The following is a 27670-nucleotide window of genomic DNA, read 5'->3' as shown; positions in this document are numbered from 1 at the left end:
GAAACTGATTTAACTCTTGACCAAAACATAAAACTTGTAATTCTTTGAGTTTAACTTTTCAATGCATGAAGAATCACCTCATTTGGATTTGTGTAGGCTGAGAAATGACTAAAATACCCTTGACTGCTCACTGCCCTGTTTCAGTTTTGACCAATAGAAATTGGCTACTTTTGGATTTTTGACCTGGAAAACCTTCAAACTGGATTTTGATGTCTTTAACAAAGTTGCAGATCTATTTCTTATCTTCAAATTGGTTTAAGAATCATCTCAATCCGATCACTGTAACTCAAGTTATAGCCGAAATACTAAAATGTGTCAAAGCTATCAAAAATGCACAAAATGCAAGTAAAAAGTGATAAAAATCTCATTAAATCACTTAAGACATTTTTCCCCAATTATAGCCAAAATTATTCATTTTCTTCCAATCATATAACCAAAGTGACTAAAAATAACATAAAATGTTATTCAATTATTACGTAAATTAGTCACTTATCAAATTCGATTCCGAATTTCGGTGAATTTCGAATTCACCGAATTCAAAAGCCTGTTTTCCCAAGGTATATTGGGGAACCAGCTCAGCAAAACCCTAACCATCAAAACCCCGCTGTATATATCTAGCCATTTTGCCATCCCGGCTGCAACCACGGTGAACGGTGTTCAAAGTTCCAGTGGCTGCATCCCCAATTGCGTCGAAAAAACCGGGTCGGCGGAGCGGACTAAAGGCTCCGGTAGGCCATGAAAGCCCTTCAATTGCAGGCCCAAATTGAGAACCCTTGGAGGCCGTTAGAGCTAGAGCCAACAGTGTAGTCACCGTCCGAGCTGAACTGGTGAGCAAAGATAGAGCGGGGTTCTAGTAACCAGAGCTTTTGGCATATGAGTTATTGAGGAGGGTCGACGAGGAAGCGGTAAGTATTGCTGGCCTTTTAGGGTTTGCTAGGGAGAAGGAAAGCCGCAGAGGATAGGCAGCGGTGAGGTTGTTCGGAGAAATAACGGTTGGTTTTCGGAGGATTAAGGTCTGAGAGGCTATCAGGGAAGAAGCCATCTGATTTTGGCTCGAATGAAATCTCCGGATTCTGAAGACTGCGGAGTTGATTCTAGAATTGCCCGAGCCGTCTTCCTTCAATTGGACTTTAAGTAACCTTTGCGAGCCTTATCTATTCTTTTTTTATTCCGATTAGTAGTACTTTATTGTTAAAAAATATTATATTATATATATGAATATTATAAAATGAAATCGAAATTATATTTTCGAATTCGTCCCGATTTCGACCAATTTGAAATCAGAATTAATGAATTCCATTCAAAATTATCGAATTCAAAATTCTGAATTTAATTCGAAATTGGTCGGTAAATCGAAATTTTTCGACTTTGCACACCTCTACCGGCGTGAACCCTAACTCAAATTCTTTAAAAATCTATTATTCACCCAAATCATTCTAGTTATTTGAATTGAAGAATTTAATAAAGAATTTAAAATCCATCCAAATCATTCTAGATAGAGGGAGGCATATATTGATCATGAAATTGAAACAGAAGGTAAGGTATATAATTGATCATTAAATTATGTTGAAACAGAAGGGGAGATATTTATTGAAACAGAAGGGGAGGTATATATTGATCGTGAAACTGAAACAGGAGAGGCGCCATATTTTTGAAGTATATTTGATGGAAAATTTTGTAATTAATGTTTTCTGATATCAGTATAGAAGATCAAAGTCCTTCTTTTCTTTTGAGGCTAATTCAATAAAAAAAAAAAAGGCTACAATTTTTAGCTTTTTATGACAAAAAAATATAATAAATTACATCCTAAAGTGTACACGATTTCCCGTGTATGTATTAGCACATTTTCGTGCAAAATAGAGTATGAATACCTTCTATAATATTTATTGGATAATTGCACTATATTTTTTAATTAAGGTTTCAATTGCTCTCTCTTTATTAAACATATAGACTAAGGGCGGACGCCCGGTATCCACGTCGGACGTGGTCGTCCTCCGCATGGCAAGAGGGCATTGGCTTCTTGATGATGTGGAACGACGTGATTGGTGCTAACTTTTTTCCCTTAGCCTTTCCTTCCGTTTGTTGATGTGGTGGCCCGGTTCCTGGTCAAACAGTCACGCGGTTGTTTCGTAAATCGTAATGTCTTGTCTTCTTCTCTTTGTTGGGCTGGGAGGTTTGTTGATATTATGGTTTTAGCCCTTTGGTCTGCAGCTATTTACATCCCGACCTTTTGTTGTATTTGTGAGTTCTTTTGTTCTTTGAGGGGTGTGTTGGTAATGTAATGTTTTGTCACATCCAGTCTGCTTAGCCAGGAGTTCAGCCTCTGCAGTTCTATTGAAACGAGCAACTGCTCCACCAAGTCTACCCATTTCAGTTCCAGACGTCCTCACTGGGAGATTGGTGGCGAGTTTGGTCGCCTTCACTTCATCTTCAATTCTTCTCTTCTATTCCCCTTCGTTTCTTCCTTCTTCCTCTGTTGTCAGAGAGCAGGTGAGCTGAGGGGAGTGGTTGTACCTTTGCAGAGCATCGATTGTGGTCTATCTTTTTTGTCCTTTATTTTCTTTTCCTTTTTTTTTTTGCTCTTTGCCCTTTTCGAAACCACACGATTTTTCTTTTGGTCGATGGCTTTAGTCTTATCTTTTGAGCTTCCGCACATTCTCTCCCCCCATTTTTTTCCTCTCTTCTGTCTCTTCTCTTCAGAAACTGATGGTCCATTACAAAAAACTCAAATCAGGTGAAATACAAGCCAAAAAGAAGAAAAACCTAAATCCATGGAAGCTTATAACAGTAATGAAGATTTCGCAGTAGGATGCATACTCTCCATCAAGACCATTCATCCAAGTCTTGAACTTTGACTGCTCATCCAACATACTTGTTCTTCATATCCTTCTCCTTCTGTTTTTCAAGATTTTCCCTTAAACAGTTTCATTTTTTCTTTTCAGTATTTTCACATGCATTTACAGTATTTATTATGAATTGGTAATTTTCCTTGTGGGTTTTGAAATTCTTTAGCTTTGGATTTGAAGAATACAAGAAGGAATAAATTTAGGGTCAGGGCCAAAGAGGAATATTAGGGTATTGAAAGCCAATCACATAAGAGAGTTTAATTTTTTGGGTCAAGGTGAAGACCTCTTGATCTGAAGAAATGTTTTATTGATCTTAATAATTTTCAAGCCACAGAAGATTCTGCTATCAGGTATTTCGAATTAATTTTTTTAAAAAATTTCTGACCAAGTTGTGGATTTGGACTATTTTGTGATTATTGCGGTTGATTTTATAAGTAGCATTTTTTAGGCAAGCTGAGATGGAGGCTGAAAGATTTGGGATTAGTGTTACAGCTGAAGGTCAGAGCTCAGAGCATTTTTTATGCTCTGTTCAAAACGTAGGTTTTTATGTTTGTCATTTCTTTATTGCTGTTTCTTGATCTTCTATTAGCGGTTTGACTTTCTCAATATAATTTTTCAGTATATTTTATGTAGTTTTTTCTTTCCTCTTGTTCTAATTGAAAATATTGGTTCTTTGCAGTCTTGACTTGTTATTTCTATTTTGTGATAAATAAGTTCTGGTAATGCTAGTGTTGTTATGACATCCAATTGTTGACAAAGAGCAGATTTTTGCATGAACTAAATGGTATGTTATTTAAAAAATTAACTGTTGTTATACAACTCCAAGGGTTTATCGTCAAAAAGAAATCTTTACTAATCAAAATAATTGTTTCTAATGAAAGATCATAGATGTTGAGTAGATAGTATGGCTTCCATTTAAAGGAACTATCAGGTTTGAGATTCTTAATTTCATAAAGTTCATTGGACTATTGGAATAGCTTAACCTTTAGCATCAGATGCATAAAACAACTCCATTTCGGAAGTAGTGTTTGATGCAGAATTGGAGAGCAAAACTGCAAAACAATCTTGTTCCTGTGCGGAATCTCCATTTTAATTCTTCAAATGCCATTGTGCACTATATGAATGTTGTGCGCAGAACAAATCCATCCATGTTGTCTAAATTCATTAGAAGACTAACATATTTCTTCTTGCTACCTCTTTGCCAACACCACTAAGGGAGAAGTCAGAAGATGGTTAAGGCTTTTTTTTATAGCGAAACTGAAAGAAAAAAGTCAAAAGTATACACTGATATAGTTGCTGTTACGTGATTCTAGAAAATGCAGCATTTAAACTAAGTCAGGGTATATTCCTTTCTTGCCCTGGTTATCCAGTGTTATTTTAGGTCAATTTACCAATTGAATCTCAATGGTTTACTTGTTCAATCTTCATCTGAAGTGATTGATAAAATTTCAATGTCAAAGGAAACACGTCAATCCTTCTGAATGACAGTCTTCTACTTTCAACTTTGGTTTTTAGTTTTCATTTCTTCATATAGGAATCTGGTTAGAATCATTTCTTCAACTTTGGTATTTGAAATATGAAATGTGCAATTCCCTAAATAGTCTGTCTGCTTGTTTAGTTTACGGATGAAAATGGACAGTGGCAACATGTGTGGCAGACATCATGGGCTATTTGTACGCGATTTGTTGGAGGTATTATCATGACTCATGGGGATGATACTGGCTTAATGCTTCCACCTAAGCTGGCACCTGTACAGGTATTCAAAAAGGTCTTCTTCTGGTTGTTTGTTTTATTTCTCGGATACTAATGTTTGCTATGGGTTATCTATTTTGATCGGAAAGGTTAGCTCTTCAGCTCTTTTATGATCCATTGACCCTTTCAAATATGGTGGAAAAATCTCATTTTTTCTCTAGGTTCATAGTGTTGCTATATCAATTAGAACATTTCCCATGGGTTATTAAGTAGTTTAGCTAAAGTCTCATTTTTACTCTAAAGCTTGTAACTTCTGGAAATGTTACTATTGCATTGCTGTAGAGAGCTCAGATATGATGCAATATTCATGGCTTTTGCCATGCTATTGTGGTGGTTTGTTTTAATGAATTTTGGAGTTGTACATTATTAAGGGTTTTGCCATTTTATGAATCATCTATCTTTTTATTTTTTCTGATCACTTTAGGAGTTGTCATCCTTGGAAGTTTCATTAATATAGAGCAAGATGCTATGGCAAAACTCTCTCAGACAACCTATATGGTTATTTCACGTTAAAAAAGTGCTTACATTTTTCTTTTCATCCTTGCAAACTGGATATGCTCTATTTTATTCCATCACTAAAATCTTGAGAAAATGGAACCTGAGATCCATTGCTACTTGGTTGCTTGTTGGCATCAACATCAGTTTAACTCTCTTAGCTGTTGTGAATCTTCTATTTTGCATCTCATTTAATTTCAATACTTAAAAGATTAATCAATGTTTTAGCTGTGAATTGTAACAAAAATAAGTTTAGGTTCTGAACTTTTATCAAATTATATCTGTTGTAGGTGGACTACAATGAGCATAAGAGCCTTTGCAGCAAATATGGTGTTTCTGGTTACCCGACCGTCCAATGGCTTCCAAAAGGTTCTTTGGAGCCCAAAAAGTGAGTATATGTGAAATATTGAAGTTTTCAAAGGGTCTTTGTGTTTTTTACTTGCTATGTTGAAATGATATCTATCCTGATGTTGACTCTATGTAAATATAATTTCCATGCCTTGAGTTCATACAATTGTATTCCTCATGAATTTATTTTTATTTTCAGGTATGAAGGTGCACGATCTGCAGATGCCTTGCTAAGTTTGTGAACAGTGGAGAAGGTAATGTCAAAACTATTTTTAGGGTTTAGAACTTAACTTTCATTTCTGGACTTTCCCTAGCTTACTTTAGTACTTATACGTTCTAATGGAGTCTTATTTTTGGTCGTATGTGGAATTGGTTTATGACTTGTAATCGAGTCTTATTGTGCTTGTTTGAACATTTTAGAGCGTGACGGTGATTAAAGACGCTTTTTGGGCGGAGGTTTATGAAATTTCACTTGCGTGCTTGGTGAGTGTACTACTCACTTGCTTGTTACTGTGTGGCTTTGTTATATCTGAACTTGATGCCTTGAATGCTTATTTGCACTGTTGAAACTGATTAAAGTGAGGGTGTACTTGATCGCTCTCACCCCTTTTGTATTATATATGACTGTTTACCGTGAAATTGAATGATACATGCAAATACTTGAATTGGTGTCGTATGGACGAGTATCCAACGGCCTTACTGTTATCACTGAGCTTAACCCTATTGGTGGTCAATTGAATCGAGCCGGCAAGGGCTTGGTCGTGAAAATTGACGAGCCATGGGGACTGTTATAAGGAATCATTGAGTATGAGACTCTTGGTTCCGGTATACTCGAGTATTACCAAATTTATACTGTATGGAGTTCGGGCCCGGTAGGGGTATGTTGGGTGGAAGGAATAGAAGTAAAGTGGGGCCTACGGTTGGTTACCTGGTAAACATTGACGGAGGGTCAATGAAGTCCGATCAAATATACAAGCGAGGAAAGGGGCTCTTGAGAGCCGTCTGTATACTTTTACCCATTCTATTGATGTGGACTCTTGGCTTACTTTTATTAAGTGAATTGGAATGAAATGCTCTCTACTTATATGAACTTCGTTGCCTGAGTGGTAGTATCTCACTGGGCGTAAGCTCACTCTATTTCTTTTGTTTTCCTTACAGGAATTTGAATACTTTTGGGAAGGCTATGAATGTTAGTTGCTAAGTTGAGCTTATGTGAATGTATTTTGAATAGCTCCTTTTGGGCAAAACCCTAAATGTATTTTGATTTAATTATCTCCCTTTTGTTTTGTAAATTTACAAACGTATGTGTTTAACACTGTTTAACCCTGTTTATGTGTCCTATTTGGTTTGGAAATGTTTTTTCGAGTTATATGACATGGCACCCACTATTCACGGACGATTTGATTTGTGTTTGGCTATTTTGCGATTTCGGCTTGTGTGAGCGCGTTTTATTTTCCCGAAACATTTTAGATCGTGTTTGCCTGCACCGTTAGTCCTGGCGAGAGTTGGGCAGGCAGTCCGCTAACCTCTTTGGTTCGCCTTAGGGGAAGGTGGGGCTGTCACAGGTGGTATCAGAGCCTAGGTTTGAATTGGCTTGGATGTATTAGAACTGTTCGATTTGAGGATTATTTTGATTATGTCCCTTAAGGTTATTTACGTTTATTTACTCTTTGGTGTAGGATGGACGGACATAGTGGGCCTAGTGGTAGCCCTGCTGGGGAGTGACCGCATGGGGTGCTTCCGGTGATTAAGTACCAGATCCGGCTAAGAGGGGCCGTTGTGCATTGGAGTCCGGCGAGTCGCCTTCGTCGTTGCGAGTGTCGCCACACCTACGCCTACCCTAACCCCTTAGTGTTGGCCGTGGCAGAGAAACGGAAGGAGTTGGCGAAAGATAATACTAGGCTCGAGGCCGAGATGAATCAGTTAAGGGCGGCCAACGAGAAACAAGCCAAGCGAATTAAGAATTTAGAGTACGATGTGATCGAATATGAAGATAGAGTGGACGACATTTGCGCTCAACTTAGGGAGGCACGTGAGCATGAGACTAAGCGAGCTCGGAAAGTTAAGATTCGAGCCGAGTCGATCCTGAACCTCTGCGACGACGCGCTCGAGGAGGAGAGCGACGAGGCGTCGTGCACAGGGGTCGGGGCAGGAGGTGAATCCACCCTATCGGGTGGGTCCACTAGCCCGACGACGGACTAGGTCGTACTCTTGGAGATCTTGTGGAGGTTTTGATTATTGTATATAGGACGGATAGGGATGGATAGACCTGGAAAAGAGCCTTAGCTAGCCGTTTTGTACGTTGGATTAGCTATGTGTTATTATTTTGATGAGGCCATTCCCTTATGGATTGTCTATATTTGTACTTGACTTGACTGTACTTGACTTGACTGGTTGTTGATATGTGCGTTGTTTGATTTCGTTTGGAATGTATATATATGTTATTGTAACAGCTTTTGGGATTTTACTTACATGCATTGTTATTTTATTGTTCTAGTACGTTTGCCTAGATCAAATAGATTTCATGGAAGGCACACGTAGTGGACGGGGACATGGGCGTGGGAGTAGGCAACCTACGTCTGACCGAGGTACTGGGGAAATCTCATCTGGACCTAATCCTGAACCGAGGGTTGATCCCAACGCGCAAATAGCTGCCGCTATGCAGCAAATGACCAATCTGCTAGCACAAGTGGTGCAGCAACAGGGCCAAAACCCGAACCTTAATCCTGAGAACCCTGGTAACCACGTCGAAAGCGACGACAGGGCAGTTGAGAGATTTCAGAAGTTCGCCCCACCGAAATTCATTGGGGGGCCCGACCCGGATGTCGTCGAAAGGTGGTTCGAGAAAATGGTAGACATTTTCGCTGTCCTGCACTATACCGAAGAACGGCAGGTAACTTTTGCCGTCTTCCAGCTGAAAGGGGAGGCCCGTTCCTGGTGGAACGTTATTCGGCAAAAATGGGAACGGCAACAAACACCCAGGACTTGGGTAAATTTTATGAGAGAATTCAACGCAAAATTCTTCCCTCCTCTAGTTCAGGAGAGGAAGGAAAATGAGTTTATCCGATTTCATCAAGGGGCCCAGTCGGTAGCGGAGTACGAGAGCCAGTTCACCCGCATATCTAAGTTTGCTCCTGAGCTGATTATGACCGAGCAACGGCGGATCAGGCGTTTTATCCAGGGCTTGAATGTCGAAATCCAGAAGGACCTCGCAGTGGCTCAAATTAATGCTTTTAGCGAGGCCGTGGAAAAGGCCCAACAGGTAGAGAGTGCTAGGTTGCAAGTCCGGAACTTCCAGGCAAAAAAGCGAGATTTTCCTGGGAGCAGTTCAGGACAGGGGAAGAAGAGTACCCCCTCCAAGTTCGGACGAGAAGCTGGAGGTGGACGACAGACGGGGTTCGGCAAAGGGGCTCAGTCCAGGGGTGGCCCAGTCGGGAGAGGCCAAGGCGAAAACTTCCAGAAGGGTTCAGGTTCGGCGTCCCGTGGGCCTTGTGGGTACTGCAGAAAGCCAAACCACTCCGAGGACAATTGTTGAAAGAAAGAAGGGAAATGTCTGCGCTGCGGAAGTGCAGACCACCGGCTTGCCACCTGCCCAGTCCTAAAGCAAGACGGAAAGGGGGGCCAACCAGCGCCAAAGACCAATGTGGAACCAGCTAAGGGAGATGGGGCGAAACCTAAGGTCGCGGCTCGCGTGTACTCGTTAGAGCCCCAGCAGGTCCCAAATTCCTCTGAGGTCATAAAAGGTACGATCCCTGTATTTCACCGCTTTGCCAAAGTTTTAGTAGATCCTGGTGTCACCCATTCCTTTGTTAATCCTGATTTTATGTGTGGCATTGACATAAAACCTGCTAGTTTACCTTACGACCTAGAAGTTAGTACACCTACGGGGGATCATCGTTTGGTTACTAGTCTGGTTTATAGGGATTGTGAGGTTTGGGTAGGAGAGAGGAGGTTGTTAGGGGACTTAATTAGCCTGTCCATCAAGGGGTATGATGTGATTCTGGGCATAGACTAACTAGCTAGGTATAATACCCAACTAGACTGCAAAACGAAGGTGGTGGAGTTTCGCATTCTGGGGAAGGCGACCCTAAGGTTAGATATAAGAGGAAGGTTAGCCTCATCTTCCCTAATCTCGGGCATTCGGGTTAGGAAACTATTAAATCGAGGGGCGCGAGAATTTTTAGCCTTTTTAATCAACACCCCCACGGATAAGTTGAAGGTAAAGGACGTACCCATAGTGAGGAAATACCCGGATGTGTTTCCCAATGAGTTAGTATCCTTGCCTCCGGAGAGAGATATAGAATTTAAAATTGACCTGCTACCGGGAACCTCACATATCTCAAAAATCCCATACCGAATAGCCCCTGCGGAGCTCAAGGAGCTAAAATTGCAATTACAAGACCTTCTGGAGCGGGGGTTCATTCACGAGAGTGTGTCTCCTTGGGGAGCTCCTGTCCTATTTGTGAAGAAAAAAGACGGTAGTTTGAGGATGTGTATTGATTATCGGGGCCTGAACAACGTCGCGGTTAAGAATAAGTACCCACTGCCCCATATTGACGAGTTGTTCGACCAGCTACAAGGAGCGGTGGTCTTCTCGAAATTGGACCTCCGCAAGGGGTATTACCAGTTGTTAATCAGGAAGGAGGATATCCCGAAAACCGCTTTCAATTCGAGATACGGGCATTATGAGTTCGCGGTTATGCCCTTCGGACTAACTAATGCTCCTACCGCCTTCATGGACTTAATGCATAGGGTTTTCAAGCCCTACTTGGATCGATTTTTCGTGGTCTTCATCGACGACATTCTGGTCTATTCCAAGATGCGTGAGGAGCACGAGCAGCACTTGAGAACCGTCCTGCAAACCATGAGGGAACATCAATTGTACGCTAAGTTCAGCAAGTACGAGTTCTGGTTGGAGAAAATTTCCTTTCTAGGGCACGTAATCTCCCAAGAAGGCATCTCGGTTGACCCGGCGAAAGTAGAGGCTGTGACCAATTGGAAGAGACCAGAAAACCCCACAGAGATCCGCAGTTTTCTAGAGCTGGCTGGGTATTACCAACGTTTCATAAAAGACTTCTCCAAATTAGCAGGTCCTTTAACTGACCTGACAAAGAAACATGGTCAGTTCGTATGGAATGCTCAATGTGAGACAAGTTTTCAAGAGTTAAAGAAAAGATTGACCATGGCTCCAGTTCTAGTCTTGCCTAACGGAGTAGACGGATTTACAGTGTATACTGATGTGTTGCGAGAAGGTCTGGGATGCGTTTTAATGCAGAACCGTAATGTGATCTCTTTTGCCTCTAAGAAGTTGAAACTCCACGATCAGAATTACCCGACGCACGATCTAGAGCTAGCCGCCATTGTTTTCGCGCTGAAAAAGTGGAGACACTACCTATATGGGGTGACCTTTGAGGTTTACTCGGACCACAAGAGCCTTAGGTACCTTTTCTCCCAAAAGGAACTGAATATGAGGCAGCGACGGTGGATAGAATTTTTAGAGGATTACAACTGCACCATTAACTACCATTCGGGAAAGGCGAACGTAGTGGCCGATGCCCTAAGTCGCAAGGCTCAGGCAGCAGGGTTGATGATTAAAGAGTGGGATTTGTTGGAATCCGTCTGCGAGTGGAAACCCTGTTTTGGGAGTCATAATGTGGTTTTCGATAATATTAGGGTAACCTCTACCCTATTGGAGCGGATTAAAGAAGCTCAAAAGGGGGATCCGATGGTGCGAAAATGGGGGGAGAAGGTGGAAAAGGGAGAATCTACTGACTTCAACTTCAATCCCGAATGTATTTTAAAATACCGGAACCGAATAGTGGTGCCGAAAGATGAAGCGTTGAAAACAGAGATCTTAGAGGAGGCTCATCGATCCAAATATACAATCCATCCGGGTAGTAGCAAGATGTATCAGGACCTAAAAGGAGTCTATTGGTGGGATAATATGAAAAAGAAAATTGCTCTGTACGTGCAAAAATATCTCGTTTGCCAACAGGTTAACGCGAAACATCAAAAACCATCGGGCTTGTTACAGCCCCTGGAGATACCCAAGTGGAAGTGGGAAAACATCACCATGGACTTCGTTTCAGGTTTGCCGCGAACGCAACGAGGACACGATACCGTTTGGGTGATCGTCGATCGATTAACCAAGTCGGCCCATTTCTTACCGGTAAAAATGAAGTATTCCATGGACAAGTTAGCTCAGATGTACATGGACGAGATTGTGAAGTTACATGGTGTTCCTGTGAGTATCGTCTCCGATAGAGATCCCCGGTTTGTATCTAGGTTTTGGCAGAAATTTCAAGAAACTCTGGGGACGAAACTCCGCTTGAGCACGACCTATCACCCTCAGACGTAATTTTCTCATTTTCTAGGTTTTATTCTATTTAATGGCATGTTTTTCTGCATTTTCTTTATTAGAAAAATTTTCTGGATAATTTTTATGAGTAAATATAGTTTTTAGATGATTTTTCTAGTATCGGTTAGTTTTTGAGAAATTAAGAGCGTATACCGGACGTTCGGCCCGTTAGGTTATATCGGCTAGTGCGAAAAGTTCGAAAAAATTCGGCTCGTTAGGTTAAGTTTTGGATATTGGGTTTAATTTATCGGGTGTTATGAGATAATTAGAGGTTACCAAGTGGATGGGTGTGAGAGGAATAAGAGATAGCCATGCATTTAATGAAAGTGACAAGTGTCACTTAGAGATTAAATCTTACTTTTTGACCACTATTCACCCTTTTACCATTTTACTAAATAAACCAAAAATTGGTCAAAAATCCTCTTCATTTCAAGCTATTGTGGCCGGCCCTCTTCAAGGAAAAAGAAAGGAAAAGCTCTCAATTTTCTAGTCTCCAATCTTGTTCAATCTTCAATTCCAACCGTTTAATCTTGTATTTGCACCATAAAAACCCTTAAGTGAGTGGTTGTAAGGTGATTAGGGAAGTGGTTTGGAGGATTAAGGTGCCAAGTTGCTCTTTTTCTTGGGTTGTTAAGGTGAGTAACTAAGGGACCTTTCTTTCTTCTCAATAATGCTTAATTATTGATTTATGTGAGATGAATTGATGGATTTAGGTGTTGTTTCATGACTTTTGGTAGAATTTGGTGCATTTTTCTATTTAATCATGATTTTTCTGTTTTCATATGATTATTATGGTGTGGCCTTGGATGATGGTTGGAAATGATTTAAAATGAAGCTAGAGGGTGTAAGTTGTGGCTATTTGCGGAAAATTTTCACATTGAAAGGAAATTTCGGAAGTTAGGGTTTCAATTAACCTCATTCTGCCCGGTACTGTTCCTCCTAGTTAGAGGCCGAATTAGTCTTGGGTTAAAACATGAAAGTTGTATAGGATGGTATTTTATAGTTGCCTGCAAAATTTCAGGCCAATCGGAGCAACGTAACCTATGAAAAGACTGAAATACCCCTGCTGCCCTGTTTCTGTCCGAACCTGGTAATCAGCCTTGGTAATTGGTTAATTTGATTGGGAATGCTACTGATTTGGTTGCTGATGTCTTCTTAAGAAATATAGCCTGATATCTTAGCTTTCGGATGGCTTTGGAATCAGTTGAATTGGACTTCGGTAGCCTGAATTATGGTTATTTAACCAGAATACGGTTCGCTAACCTGTTTTTGCGGTTCTAGTGTGGTACATTGAACTTTTGACCTAGTTGCACTACAAACTGGACTGAGTGGCCTTCTTCAACATTGTAGCCCTTTCTTTTAACTTCGAAACTGTGTATATTGGACATCCATCCGATAATCGTAGTGCTAGTGGTGCCAAAACCGCTAAACGATGTCAAAACTATTTTTAGGGTTTAGAACTTAACTTTCATTTCTGGACTTTCCCTAGCTTACTTTAGTACTTATACGTTCTAATGGAGTCTTATTTTTGGTCGTATGTGGAATTGGTTTATGACTTGTAATCGAGTCTTATTGTGCTTGTTTGAACATTTTAGGGCGTGACGGTGATTAAAGACGCTTTTTGGGCGGAGGTTTATGAAATTTCACTTGCGTGCTTGGTGAGTGTACTACTCACTTGCTTGTTACTGTGTGGCTTTGTTATATTTGAACTTGATGCCTTGAATGCTTATTTGCACTGTTGAAACTGATTAAAGTAAGGATGTATTTGATCGCTCTCACCCCTTTTGTATTATATATGACTGTTTACCGTTAAATTGAATGATACATGCAAATACTTGAATTGGTGTCGTATGGACGAGTATCCAACGGCCTTACTGTTATCACTGAGCTTAACCCTATTGGTGGTCAATTGAATCGAGCCGGCAAGGGCTTGGTCGTGAAAATTGACGAGCCATGGGGACTGTTATAAGGAATCATTGAGTATGAGACTCTTAGTTCCGGTATACTCGAGTATTACCAAATTTATACTGTATGGAGTTCGGGCCCGGTAGGGGTATGTTGGGTGGAAGGAATGGAAGTAAAGTGGGGCCTACGGTTGGTTACCTGGTAAACATTGACGGAGGGTCAATGAAGTCCGATCAAATATACAAGCGAGGAAAGGGGCTCTTGAGAGCCGTCTGTATACTTTTACCCATTCTATTGATGTGTACTCTTGGCTTACTTTTATTAAGTGAATTGGAATGAAATGCTCTCTACTTATATGAACTTCGTTGCCTGAGTGGTAGTATCTCACTGGGCGTAAGCTCACTCTATTTCTTTTGTTTTCCTTACAGGAATTTGAATACTTTTGGGAAGGCTATGAATGTTAGTTGCTAAGTTGAGCTTATGTGAATGTATTTTGAATAGCTCCTTTTGGGCAAAACCCTAAATGTATTTTGATTTAATTATCTCCCTTTTGTTTTGTAAATTTACAAACGTATGTGTTTAACACTGTTTAACCCTGTTTATGTGTCCTATTTGGTTTGGAAATGTTTTTTCGAGTTATATGACATGGCACCCACTATTCACGGACGATTTGATTTGTGTTTGGCTATTTTGCGATTTCGGCTTGTGTGAGCGCGTTTTATTTTCCCGAAACATTTTAGATCGTGTTTGCCTGCACCGTTAGTCCTGGCGAGAGTTGGGCAGGCAATCCGCTAACCTCTTTGGTTCGCCTTAGGGGAAGGTGGGGCTGTCACATACCCCTCGATTACCTTGAAGCTGGTGCTTATATTGTAATATCTGCATCATATCAGGTTATATGGCTGTCTTTATAAATTTTTCCTTTTTTTGGGCCTTCCTAAAGATATCTTTTAATTATTATTGAAAGAATTTATCATGAAGTTGAAGACTTTTGATTTGTCTTGTTTGTCATTGCTATAAAATGATGGAAACCAAATTTGTTTTGAAATATTTCAATCTTTGAAAATTTAATGTAATTTTCTTCTTCTTAAATTTAGTTATGTGCATTAAGTATTTTCTTAGTTATGGCTATGTAATTTAATGTAGTTTCTTCTTAAATTTAGTTATGTGGATGATGTATTTCAAACACTTCCAAATTTAGTTATGTGCATTAAGTAGATCTTAATATCCTTTATTCTGATATCTCTCTTAGCTTGGGATTGCTATGGCTGAATGCGCACTTAGGCACTCTTTTTGCAATAGCGACTAGAGTGCTTTAAGATTCTAAGGTACGTAAGCTCGGTGTCTTGCTTGCTTAAGGACAAGAAGAGACATGTAGCTTGGATATCTTTTGCTTTTTGTCTTCCTTTTATCTTTTGATTTCCTTCTCTTACTCTGTATGACTTTTTAATAGTTAAAGGTAAAAAGTAAAAACCATGGCGGGTTCATTGTAATGTTATTTTTTTCTTTCTTTTTTATAAAGTTATTGATTACTCTTATTTGGAAAATAGATTTCGTTGTTCACAAAAGAGAATTGGTTTTATATTGTTTTGATATTGATGATTCATTTGGAAGCTAAATAACTCAATTTTTTTTGAAACTATTGGCTGCATTTTCTTGAACCTATTGGAACCTTTGATATTGAATATTCCTTTGAAAGCTAAGTAACTCAATTTATTTGGAACCTTTTGGTTGTGGTTTTTGAGCTTCAATCAACTCAAAGCAAAGGCTGTTCTTTTCTCTCTCTCTTTTTTTTGCCTCTTTTATTTTTCTACAAAAGTGATTTAAATGCCTACTTTTTTGCTCTCTTTTTTTTCATCGGCTCTTCTGTTTTTCTGCAAAAGATGTTCTTATCCTCCTGAACTTCTTGAATTTATTGCATGAGAAAATAATTCAAACTTCTTAGCACGATCAAGCATTGATCTATAGGACACAAGTAATGTTTAGTAAATTGAAATTGTCTTTATTCTATTTATGTTGTGGTCTTCAGCTCATTTTCTTTTTCTCTATGCCTGAAGTTATAGCAAAAGTAGAGAGTTAGAGAGTTGAACAGTGTGGAAATTCTACAGAACCTGCCTATTTTGCAACAGCTGCTATAAGACTTATTGGATGTTGGGAAATTTTCCTGCTAATAATTAGTCTACTTTTGATCTTATTAGTCAGTCATTCTCTGTCCGTTTTCATAGCTGCTCTTTTAAAGACTTCTGAATGTCTAAGAGCCATAGGCAATTAAGACTAAGATACTTGTTAGAATTCTTAGTTTTATGGGGCAGCTATTCACAATTATGTAATTCACTATGCCCAATTTTTGGTACATTTTGTCTTGGCACTTTTGCTTCTGTTTACGAGTTCATAATATTTTTTATTTATTTAGTCAAGTAGGATTTTGTGAAGGTTAAGTTTAGAACATGACCCCAGAACCTGTCACCAATAAATATAAGAAATTGAATTTTTTCAGGATTGTGTGGATAAAGGTACAATTAAAGGAAAAGTAATTTTACTATAAGTAAGAGTAGCAACAATGGCTTAACAATTGATTGGCCTCTTTACTTGTTTGATAAGTCCTTTGTCATATTTGTTTTTTTATTGGAGTTCTGTCATTTTAATCTGAATCACGTGTTTCTCAAATTATCAAGTGTTTGGTTTCAAAAATTTGTCAACTATTAGATAGCATCATCCTTAATTTTCATAATAAAATGTGAAGCTTTGGTTATAACATACGAAAGTTAAATTCATAGTTGATTTTGGCACATACAAAGGCCCTGGTGACAAAGTACATTATAACACTCGTATAAATGCAAGTCGCATACCAATTGAGGATTGATATTGCTTGTGTATATGCGACATAGCTATCAACTCCATAAATATTTAATGCAAAACTATTTTTTAATTTAATATATTACACAAAATTGCATTTATACATTGACACCCTTTTAACTCGTATGATTCCCATAATAATATATTTTTCTTTTTTTTAGAAATAATACAAACTTAGTAGACATAATTGGGCAAATAACTTATATAATCTCACACCGCATGATTAGGCAAATAACTTATATAATCTCACACCGCGCATCGCGCGGTGATACCTCCTAGTATAACATTAAGCTTCAAAAATTGTGGTGTCGTACACAAGTCATCACGTATAAATTACCGTACGAGAGGTGCTGATGCAAAGTTGGAAGCACGAAGCCTATAAATAAATGAAAGGACAAATATTAGTACTTAAGATAATCTGTCAAAAAAAAATTTTTAAATCCCTACTCACATTGGAATTCTGTTTTGTTTTGGATCTTTACCATCTTAGAAGATCACGAATTGGAAAGGACATCACTAATTGGTCAAATCTAGATGCGCATATCATATTTACAAATAAAAAATTGTTTAAAAAAATGCTTGGCTGAGTAAAAATCAAAACATCAAGGTAAGCATATTGTCATCCCATCCCTTGTCTCTAATGCCCTAGTCTCCTAGACTCACATAAAATATATACCCTTTTTTCACCTATGCCTTGCGTTTCTTAACTATTTTTTAAAACAATTCACCTACAGAAAAGTAATTTTGAAACGGGATATCTCTATGTGATAGACACAAATAATTAAAAAGTGGATCATCTTTTAGTGTAAATTTATCCTTAGTTTTGAAACAAAATATCTCTATGTGATAGACACAAGTAATTAAGAAGTGGATAATCTTTTAGTTTATATTCATCCTATAAATCATATATCGTTTATAATAAGGTTTTCCCTTTTATTAAAGGCTATAGATATTAAACAATCCCATACCAAAAGTACATATAGAGCATAATTAGTTTAGGTGCAACAACAAATACCCTAAACAACCTCCTACTTCTCCTACTTGTTTTTAAACCACTTATATAAAGAACCATTCAAGGGAGTAGCTTAAACATCTCCTGTCCTCATGGAAACAACTACTTTACCAGCAAATCACCACACATTTATTCCAACAAAGTCCAAAACCACACCTATAAATGGCTTCCATTAACGAAGGAAGAAAGCCAAGCAAGAGCATCCTGCATCAAGAGCATCAGAAGCACAGGTCTATTTTCAACCGAAAGGGGCAAGGTTGGGTAACTATTCTCAAAATTCTTTGAGGTTCTTGCCCTTCAACTGCCTTAAAAAAGCCCAAAAAAAATGGAGATGAAGAAGATCGCTTGTGCAGTCCTTGTGGCCGCTGCCTCCATGAGCGCAGTCTTGGCTGAGAGCCAGGCTCCCGCACCTGCACCAGCAGCAGCCAACAGTGCCTATGCTGCATTGCCCGCTGTTGGAACCGTTGTCGGTGCCTCCCTCGTGTCCTTCTTTGCCTACTACATGCACTAAATTAATTGCTAAACAATTAGTTTCAGGGGTGAAGGAGATATTGAGAAATGGAGAAGTGGGGAGGAATGTAATAAAGGTGTGTTAGGGCATGATGTCTGGATATCGATACAAACAATCAAAATATGATATTGTTTTATAAACCATTGTTGTTGGTTTTTTGTAATCGATTCATTTGACTCAATGGAATAAAGGAACTATTTCCTAGTAAATTTTCTATTTTTGGTTACATGAACCATTTTAGCTTTTTTTCATCTTTATTAATTGTTCCTCGAACCTCAACCTTAATCGTTCATGATTATAGGTTTCAATGATGTCATTTGTCATTTTTTAATTGATGTGACGATTTGTTTGGTAACGTTTTTAATTAGATGAATTTTCATTTGGAAATGCTTCAACAAATTCAACATAACTTCTTATTTGAGTACAAGATACGAGATGGGCTTTCATGAATTATTTCGACTGTTTTAGTGGATAGATTACAAAAGGTAACTTTCTGGATATACAAGTTTGTCATTTTTCTCTTAAAAAGATGTCTAGGAAAACAAATTCTTGGGCAAATTACACTTTACCTTCCCGTGATTTAGTGTTTTTTTACATAACCCTCCCATGATTTCAAAAGCTATACATAACTCCCTCATGGTTTGGATTAAAGTGTCAGAGTGATAGAATGATCATTCATAACGGAATCACCTAAAATGTCAAAAATACCCTTTTGTAAATTTGAAAATTATTTATTAACCAAAGGGAGTTATGTGTATATTTTGGAAATAATAAGGGAGTTATATGGTAAAATATTAAACTATAAGGGAGTTATATAGTGAAACATAAAATCATACGAGATTAGTGTGTCATGTATTTATAAGGGTAATTTCGATATTTTTAAAAGTTCCGTTATGACACTTTGAGACTTTAAAATCCAAATCATGAGGAGATTATGTATAATTTTGGAAACTATAGGTGGGTTATGTAGAAAAAACTAAACCACAGGGGGATAAAATGTAATTTGCCCTAAATTCTTATCATGCCACTCTTTCAGTGTTGGAGGATGATCATCTCACGCTTTCATTGTTTTGATAGGTCATTATTTGTCGCTAAATCTATAATTATTCTTCCCTTGATTTCAGCCAAATATTGTGTTAATTGATGGATTCTACTTATATTTGGTTAATGGTGCTAAATTGTAGGAAAAAGAGCAAAACGTGACAAAAAGGGGCAATCTTCCAATTAATTTGATGGTGGCACGTTCGGGATCGATTTCCAAGTTCGATTCAAACTCTGAGCAGCTTTAGAGGAAGATTTGGAAGACTTGAATTCTAATTACTAGTCTTATTGTTGAATTAGGAAACTTGAAATACTTTCTTTTGTGGTTTATTTTGCTATTTAGGAAACTAGTTCTATTTGGTAGTATTTTTCCATTAGGAAACTAAGGAGAAAGCCACGGTGGTGGACCTTTGTATTTGGGGCTTTGGCTAATTTGGGAGAAAACAAAGCAAAGAAGAGAAAAAGACGGACTCGCAGGATTGGTAGCAGCAGGGCCAGTTAAGAAGTTGGGTCCATGTGAACCAGATGCATGGGATCAGGACCCTTAGACAAAGCCTAACTCCCAGACGTTTTTACTTCTCTGCTGGCGGCGCTACTTGGAGAATATAAAAAGGAAAAGCCAGATTCACGTTTGGGGCAATTAGCTCTTAGTTTTCTTTCTCCCTGTCAGACGCCTTTTTTTTCCTTTTGACTTTCTCTCCGCAGCCGACTTTTGGGAAGGGAGAAAACATTAGAAAAGCTGGGATTGTTTTATTTTCGCACGGCTGGTTCTCCATTAATGGAGAACTAGCTTCTTAATTCTGGCCAAGGGAACAACTGAAGATTTGGTTCAACAACTACTGTGAGATCTAATTTATTTTAATTGTTTCCTCCATTTATTGGTATTCATATGTTTCCTGCTTTTAACTGTTATAGCTCTTGTGTATGATTGATTAATGCGCAATAATTAATTGTCCATATAAGCTATTTTGCTAAATAGGGATAATTGAATCCGTAATTGTTCGTTATCTCTATCCCAGTAGCAACTGGCGTAATTGGGTTTATGTCAGGGGAACATATAATCTAATCTAAACAAACCCTCGTAGCGTGTTTGTTAGTTAGGATTGGGCCTTTCTAATTATTAATGCAATCTAGAAATTAAATCCTACGGTCGTACCTAGGGTTGTTTTTGGGTTAGAGAATTAGCTAACGGTCGTACCTTGGCTATCGATAAATTAAGGAAGGGTTGGTTGTTTAGCGCGTGCGAGACAACTAGAACCAATCTATTAATAAAAGTTGGAATTATTTGTGAATCGATGATCAGTTGCCTGAACCATTTCTGAAGTGTACCCTTGGTTAGAGTTTTCCCTTAATTATTCCTCTTAATTAATTATTTTCTGCATTTAATTTATTTAGTTAGTATTTAATCCAAAAACCCCCCATACTTTGGACTCTAGAAGAAACGAATTATCCCCAGTCCCTGTGGATTCGACCCTACTCACCTCTATATACAAAATCTGTATTTTTCTCGAGTAGGTATTTATTATTGCACAGGTTCGGCACCTGTCATGTTTGAAGATGTTCTTGTTTGAAATTCAAACCATCATATTCTTAGCACCGTATATTTTACTTTTTATTTTTTAGAAAATATAATTTGATGGTTTTCGACAAGTTTTGCGATTTGACGTCAAAATCCTATTTATTCCCATTGTATGTATGTCTTATTTTGTGCACATGGGATTATATCTTACTTTGTGCACATGATTTTTTTTGTGCAAATAGGATTTTTTGCAAGTGTAGATTTAGGATGAAATTCTATAATGATTGTAATCTCCGGTAGCAGGAATAACAATAGCTGGCGAAAGTGCAAAGTTCATAACAAATTTTTGATTCGTACTCTTTTTTTTCAAATGTGCGTGTATGCCAGCAAAAATGATTATATGTGCACATATGTTAATCATTCAATAACGTTTAAACTGTCTCCCATTATCCTGCATTATTTAGGAGAGTCTCATTCTTTTTCAACAAAGTGTCTTAGTGTTCCATTATCCTAGATTATTTAGGAGAATCCCTAACCTTTTCAACAAAGTGTCTTAGTGTCCCATTATCCCCTAATCCCTTACTTTTTCAACAAAATGTCTTGATGTCCCATTATCCTAAATTATTTAGGATAGTGGCAGATTATTTAGGAGAATCCCTTACTTTTTCAACAAAGTATCAAAGTGTGGGATGGCTCTTTCCATGTTAGAGTAAGTGTCTTAGTGTCCCATTATCCTAGATTATTTAGGGAGTCCCTTACTTTTTCAACAAAGTGTCTTAGGCCATGTTTGATAATTCCATTCAACATTTAAACTTAATAGATTTATACAGTAACGTGTTGAGATACGTTTGATAATAAAAAATTGAATATTTGAATTAATTAAGTAGCATTGAATTTTCTAGATAGAACATGCTCCCAAAAATAAGTAATAAGCTATTCATTTATCACTGAATGTGACATACACTCAAATGTATTAGATTTAATATTTAACAATTCAATAACTTAATAGATTCAGATTTTAGATTTCAGTTTTATCAAACGCACCCTTAGTGTTTCATTATCTTAGATTATTTAGGATAGTCGCAGATTATTTAGGAGAGTCAATTACTTATTCAACAAAGTGTCAAAAGTGTGGGGATGGCTCTTTCCATGTTGTTTGATGAAAATAGTGGCAGATTATTTAGGAGAGTCCCTTACTTCTTCAACAAAGTGTCAATGTCGCGCCCCATTTTTTGAAATAAATGAAAAGGTGTTTAAAAATGAGTTTTTTTATTTTAGAAAATAAATAAAAAAGGCCTAAAATGGGATTTAGAGAATGCGATAGTTTGGACCCAAAATATTAGTTTAAAAAGGATTTTTGGAAAAAGAAAGCCGCCATTTGGTATCGAGTTTAGGTGTACCAAATCACTCAAAATATATAAATATATATATTAAATGAAAACAAATAAAACCCTTTTAGACGATTTTAGGTTTTTGAAAATAAGGTAAAAGACTTCGGGAGTCACGGTTGAAGACAGATAAGGCAAAGATTTGATTGATCCAAATTTAAGGCAATTTTTCAACCTAACCAAGGCTAGATACGAGATTTAGTCAAAAATTTTCCTAATTTAATATCTAAATTTATCACATTTGGATGCTTCTATATGGATGCAAACCTAGACCTAAGGGATATGGGAAGGGATGAAATATCTTTTCAAAAATTAATTGGTACCAATCACATTAATTGTGAACCGTAAAAATGATCCCTTGAAGAAGTCATGAATATGTAAAAGATGAGACTCAAAAAAGAAAATTATGATATATAGATAAATATACATGATCTAGAAGAAAGGAATCCAACATAATGGGTATAGAAAACTAAAATTTGTGACACAATTTTCCTTTTAATAGCGTACTAAAGTTAAAAAATCATACTCGCTCATTTTTCATATTTGAAGGGTGACTCTTCTAACCTAAACAACCAAATAGACTAACCTATTTTTTTAATTATTTAAATGAAATACAAGTTTAAACGATATGATTTGCGCACATAGCGATAAAGAAATAAGAGGACATATCATGCAAATGGAAATAACCTAAAATAAAAAAAAAACATGAAATGCAATATATGTTACACAAAGTATGAATCTAGCATGTAAATTATATAAGAGTCTAGCATTGAACTAGCACATTTCTACAAGTCCTCACTAGTATTGGACTAGTGAAAAATCAGGGAGCAAAGCCACAACTAGTATTAGACTAGTATGGTGACGTCATGCACTCATTATCAATAAATAAATAAAGCATATAGAGTATAATTAAAGCAAATAAACACATAGAGCACGTAGATCACATAGTACATAGGCATAATATCTAGATGCAAAATCCTAAAAAACAAAAACAAACAAACAACACATAAACACATAAATGCACAAACATACAAGCATGCAAAACCTAACTATTACGTTGGGAACCCTAACTACAATCTAAAAAGGAAAATATAAGATGATAATCCTATCTAATCTATCTATTATATTTATCTAGCTAATTACATTTCTTACAAAAAAAAAGACCTATCTATTATATTGCCTATCTAATTACATTTCTTGCACAAGAGGAGATAACCTATTTATTACAATTTGGGCATTTAAATACCCTCCAAATAATCAAAAGACTTAAATTAAACAAATATAAAATGAATAAAAGTTTAAAATAAATAAGTAAAAGAAAAATACATAAAATATATAAATACATAGGAGCACATAAAAAAATTTAAACGATAATAGGGTTACCTCCCCTTTAAAGTAGGGGCTAAGTAAGGAGAATGAGAGTTGTCTACTTTTTCAAATCAACAAACAGGTCAATGTACTAACTTAATTGACAACCCTTTAAAGAGAATGTGAACACATACTAAATTCCCCTTATTATTGCAAATATATATATAAATAAACATAAAACATCTAGAATTTACAAATTAAATGCATTTAAATGAAGCATAATTAGCAATTAAAGAAGAGAAACAATTGTAATTGAGAAATCAAAAAACTATTAGGGACTAAATTGCAAAAAAATAGAAAGCTTTGAGTTCAAATTACAATTCTTAAGAAGATTAGGGGTCAAAGTTGAATAAAGATTAAGTTAGGGATCAAAATACAATTAAATTAAGGGCCTGAATGAAAGAAATTTAAAAGTTTAGGGTTACAATAAAATTACTCAAAAATTAGAGGTCAAATTGTAGAATTTTTTTCTGATGTCATTTTGGCCCAAGAAAAATAAGCAAAGCTGTTTTTTTGAAAAGAGAAGCCCAGTCCAATGCAAGTTTCAAACTTAATAAAAATATTGAACTTGAGCTCTAAAACCCATGTCACGAACCCAACCAAAATACATCACTAGCCCCAGTGTTAAAATTCACAGCTTTTTAACCTATTTATCTATTTTATTCTAACAAAAATCACAAATTCTACAAAACAACCATGCAACCTATCTCTTCCCAAGTTCATGAGTAAAATGAGAAAAATAAATTTCTTTCAAAGATTCAAAAACCCAAAAACATGAGTTTAGCCTTATAAGTTGCAAAAAAAAAAAAAGAAACATCTCCAATTCATAATTCTAGAAGCCAACTTTCTAATCTTGGCATTTCCCGAGCTCAAACGAGATTCATCGAACCACTAACTTTACCAAGTAAGTATAGTCATGAAACAAGCGCAACAAAGGAATAATATGGATTATCAAACCCTAGTCAAAAGGCAAGACCTTAGAGCTCCTATTTAATGGATTTAGATGCGGATCCAAGCTTGAATCAAAAGAGAAGAATGAACAAAAGTTAGCTCTGATGCTTATGGAATCAGATTGAGCATGGAAAAATCCCAGGAAAATGTGTCAAGAACTATGAGGAGGGTGGCTGATATTGATGTCAAGAACTATGAGAAGGGTGACTTCGAGCTCTGGTTTGAAGGCTTTAGAACCGTTTTCCCTAAAAACTCTCAACACAGAAATCACTCTACTATGAACCTAGAAAGTGCAGAAAAAGAAATCTCGTTCGAAAAGACCTCAAATGAAGTAGAAAAATGGTGATGAACTGGTTCATCAGCCTCTTCCCCGTTTTGCAGAAAATTTTTCTGGAGGGTGATTTCGAGCTTCGATTTGAAGGGTTTTAGTGATTATCGGTGAAAGGCTTCAACATAAAAGTTGTTCCTCTATGTCTCTAGAAAATGCCAAAAAAAAAAAAAGAGAATCACCCTAAACACATCTGTAGCGAAGGAGAAAAACGAATTTAAACAGGGCTGGTCGACCAGCCTCTTCCCAGCTTTTGCAGAAAAAATTCTTTGTTTTTCTTGCTTTTTTCTCTCTCCCTACCCCAGATCTTGTGCTGCTACTTTCTAACTTGTTCTTTTCTCTCTCCTCTAACCCTAAAAGCTCCCTTGTTTCCTATTTATATGAAACCAAAAACCCTAAATTCTAGAAATGATAGGTATGATGAATTTTCTAGAAATTATGAGATGTCCCTTTTTTATGAATATTTTTGGATAGAATTTGGGAGATGATGAGCTGTATATGTACTAACCAAGCTTGAGGAGAAAGAATAAAAAGAAAGGAAAAAAATGCTTGCCAAGAAACTAAGACTGTCGTAGCTCCTTTGTACTGGTTTCTCGTTTGTGACATGAAGAAAGAATGGCAAACGTGCATGAAGAATGTGGTTTTTTTTTTTTTTTGGAAGAAATGAATTGGGCCAATCGGGCCTTTTCTTATTTTCTTTTTTTCTCAGGTTTTTAAAAGCTTTTACTTGGGCTTCATTTGGATTTTGGATAGGTTTTTAATTGGGCTCAGACTTTTGCTGGGTCTTAACTTGGGCTTCATTTGGATTTTGATGGGTTTTTGTTTGGCCTTTTTATTGGGTTAGAAACAAATGAAAAATTTTTACTATTTCCATTTTTCCTTTTCCTTTTCTTTCTTTTTACATTACCCTACAAAACAAAATTAAAATGATTACTTAGGCAATTTATAAATGAAAAATAAAAATAAAAATAGTAGACTTGAAATTGAGAAAAATTTGGTGTCTACAGTCAAAGTGTGGGATTCCATGTTAGAGTTGTTTGATTTTTCAACAAAATATGGAGTGATAGAGGGAGGAGGGAAAAGTGGTATTCTCATTAAACATATCATTTCAGATCAACCAAGCAATGTTGCATATTTCTCTAGATAAGAAAAACAAAACAAATCTATTGAGCACATTATACAGTTATGTATTAATGAGTATAGTAAATCACCCAAAACATTTGAATTAATTAGTAAATCACCCAAAACATTTGAATTAATGAGTATAGTACATCACCCAAAACATTTGAATTAATGAGTATAGTACATCACCCAAAACATTTGACAAGTACGATAGCAAATTGAAAGTAAATTTAGTTTCAACTGTATCAGTTGTTATGTCATTTAAAAATTAGAGTTATTGTTTCCTCAATTTGTCTAAGTTTTATAGATGCTAGAAGAGGTATCAGGAAAAAAAAAAAAAAAAAAGGTATAGATGCTAGTTTCACACTATTTTGTTAGGTTTAGATACCAAGTGAGTTGTGGGAAAAAGAAGGAAGTGATATTCTTCTCTACTCTTTCGATTCCTGCTATTTTGTCAGGTTTAAATGGAGGGTTCTAAGGAATGAGAAACACACTATTTTGTCAGGTTTAAATACTAGGGAGAAATGTGGGAGAAAGAAGGAAGTGATACGCTTCTCTACTCTTTTCGATTTCTACTATTTTGTCAGGTTTAAATAGAGATTAGGGTTTTAAGGAATGAGAAAAAGTTGTTTTGTCGAGTTTAAATGGAAATTAGGGTTCTAAGGCATACTTTACAAAGTGTTTAATTTAAGATGAAAAGCTTGTATTATGATGACAATTTGTAGTTGTAATAACACACCACCCCATCATGCGAAGTTCATAATAAATTTCAACCGTACTTTTCTTCTTTGTCAAATGTTTACCTATTTGAATTCAATCTATATAGTGTATTGTGTATTGTTGATACTGTATTGTATTTCCGTCAAATTTTTTAAACATTGTTTAGGAGACTCGAGCAAGTAAGGGTGCTTCATGCATGCTCTCTCCACAGGTTGAGACGAATTCATTCCCTTTCGTCGGTGGTTATTGATTTCATTACATTTCCAGTCCTTGGTATGTGCTCTCATCATCCAATAAGGAAAAATATGAAATCTAAGATAATGAGATTCAAACATTGTTGATTAATATGATATGGAATGGAGATGTAGTCGAGTGGATTTAGTTTATACATGCATGTATGGCCCCGTTTGACAAGTGAGTTTTTTAGGTGTTTGTCTAAAATTTCACTGTAACTTACTGTAGAAGTTTTTCAAAAAAATTTTGAATATTTTGAAGTATATAGTTTAAAAATTTTGAGAAGTTTTTTAAGATTACTGTAGGTAAAGTTTTTAAAAAACTTGTAGCAAACAAACTTGACAAAAAAACTCGACAAACAAGGCCATGAATACACTGTAGACTTTAGATACATGTATGGTGAATATTAAATGTATATGATATTACAAACCTCCATAACACTAAAATACACATATTTACAATATTCTAGATGCCAGGCTATCCTGTTATTTCTTCGCATGAATTGGTGCTGATAGAGTGAATGCTTATAACTTAATAATGCACTCGATCTATTATCATTCTTAAATTTGACAAGGGCGAACCTATGGGACACAAATTTAAAATTTTGTCCCTGCAATTTTTAGAAAACTAAATTTTTCTCTTATAAAAAAATTTAAAAATTTTTTAAAGATGTTTTTCAGAAATTTAAAAACACAATAATTTTAAAATATTTTATTTTATTTACTTAAGTTTAGATTTGTTAAACTTTACCACTTTAACCTAAATTTCTTAGACATGACCTAGCTACCAATCAAGGACGGACCTAGGGGATACCAAATTTAAAATTTTGTCCCTGAGAGTTTTAGAAATTTAAAATTTTCTCTTGTAAAAAATTGAAAATTTTTTAAGATGTTTTTTAGAAATTTAAAATTTTTGTCCT

General features: G+C 36.5%; 2 protein-coding genes and 1 pseudogene across 2 annotated transcripts; 2 read left to right on the top strand and 1 right to left on the bottom strand.

The window, feature by feature from the left end:
- Positions 1-492: 492 nt before the first annotated feature.
- LOC113728863 (ylmG homolog protein 1-2, chloroplastic-like) lies at positions 493-1042 on the bottom strand (annotated as a pseudogene).
- Positions 1043-10140: 9098 nt separating this feature from the next.
- On the top strand, positions 10141-10724 carry LOC140035580 (uncharacterized mitochondrial protein AtMg00860-like). The gene is made up of 2 exons (XM_072076859.1): positions 10141-10561; positions 10717-10724. The coding sequence occupies exons 1-2, from the start codon at positions 10141-10143 to the stop codon at positions 10722-10724; spliced, it is 429 nt and encodes a 142-aa protein (XP_071932960.1).
- Positions 10725-17771: 7047 nt separating this feature from the next.
- LOC140035886 (arabinogalactan protein 23-like) lies at positions 17772-18306 on the top strand. Its single transcript, XM_072077262.1, has one exon. The coding sequence runs from the start codon at positions 17895-17897 to the stop codon at positions 18078-18080; it is 186 nt and encodes a 61-aa protein (XP_071933363.1). The 5' UTR covers positions 17772-17894; the 3' UTR covers positions 18081-18306.
- The last annotated feature ends 9364 nt before the right edge of the window (positions 18307-27670 follow it).

Source organism: Coffea arabica, chromosome 2c (assembly GCF_036785885.1).
Source record: "Coffea arabica cultivar ET-39 chromosome 2c, Coffea Arabica ET-39 HiFi, whole genome shotgun sequence".
Lineage (NCBI taxonomy): Eukaryota > Viridiplantae > Streptophyta > Magnoliopsida > Gentianales > Rubiaceae > Coffea > Coffea arabica.
Note: the sequence above shows the minus strand (reverse complement) of the source record. Positions and strands in the feature narration are given on the sequence as shown.

Bases quoted from the DNA above. Each gene is read 5' to 3' on its own strand.
- LOC140035886 (XM_072077262.1), top strand. From the start codon at position 17,895: ATGGAGATGAAGAAGATCGCTTGTGCAGTCCTTGTGGCCGCTGCCTCC.
- LOC140035580 (XM_072076859.1), top strand. From the start codon at position 10,141: ATGCCCTTCGGACTAACTAATGCTCCTACCGCCTTCATGGACTTAATG.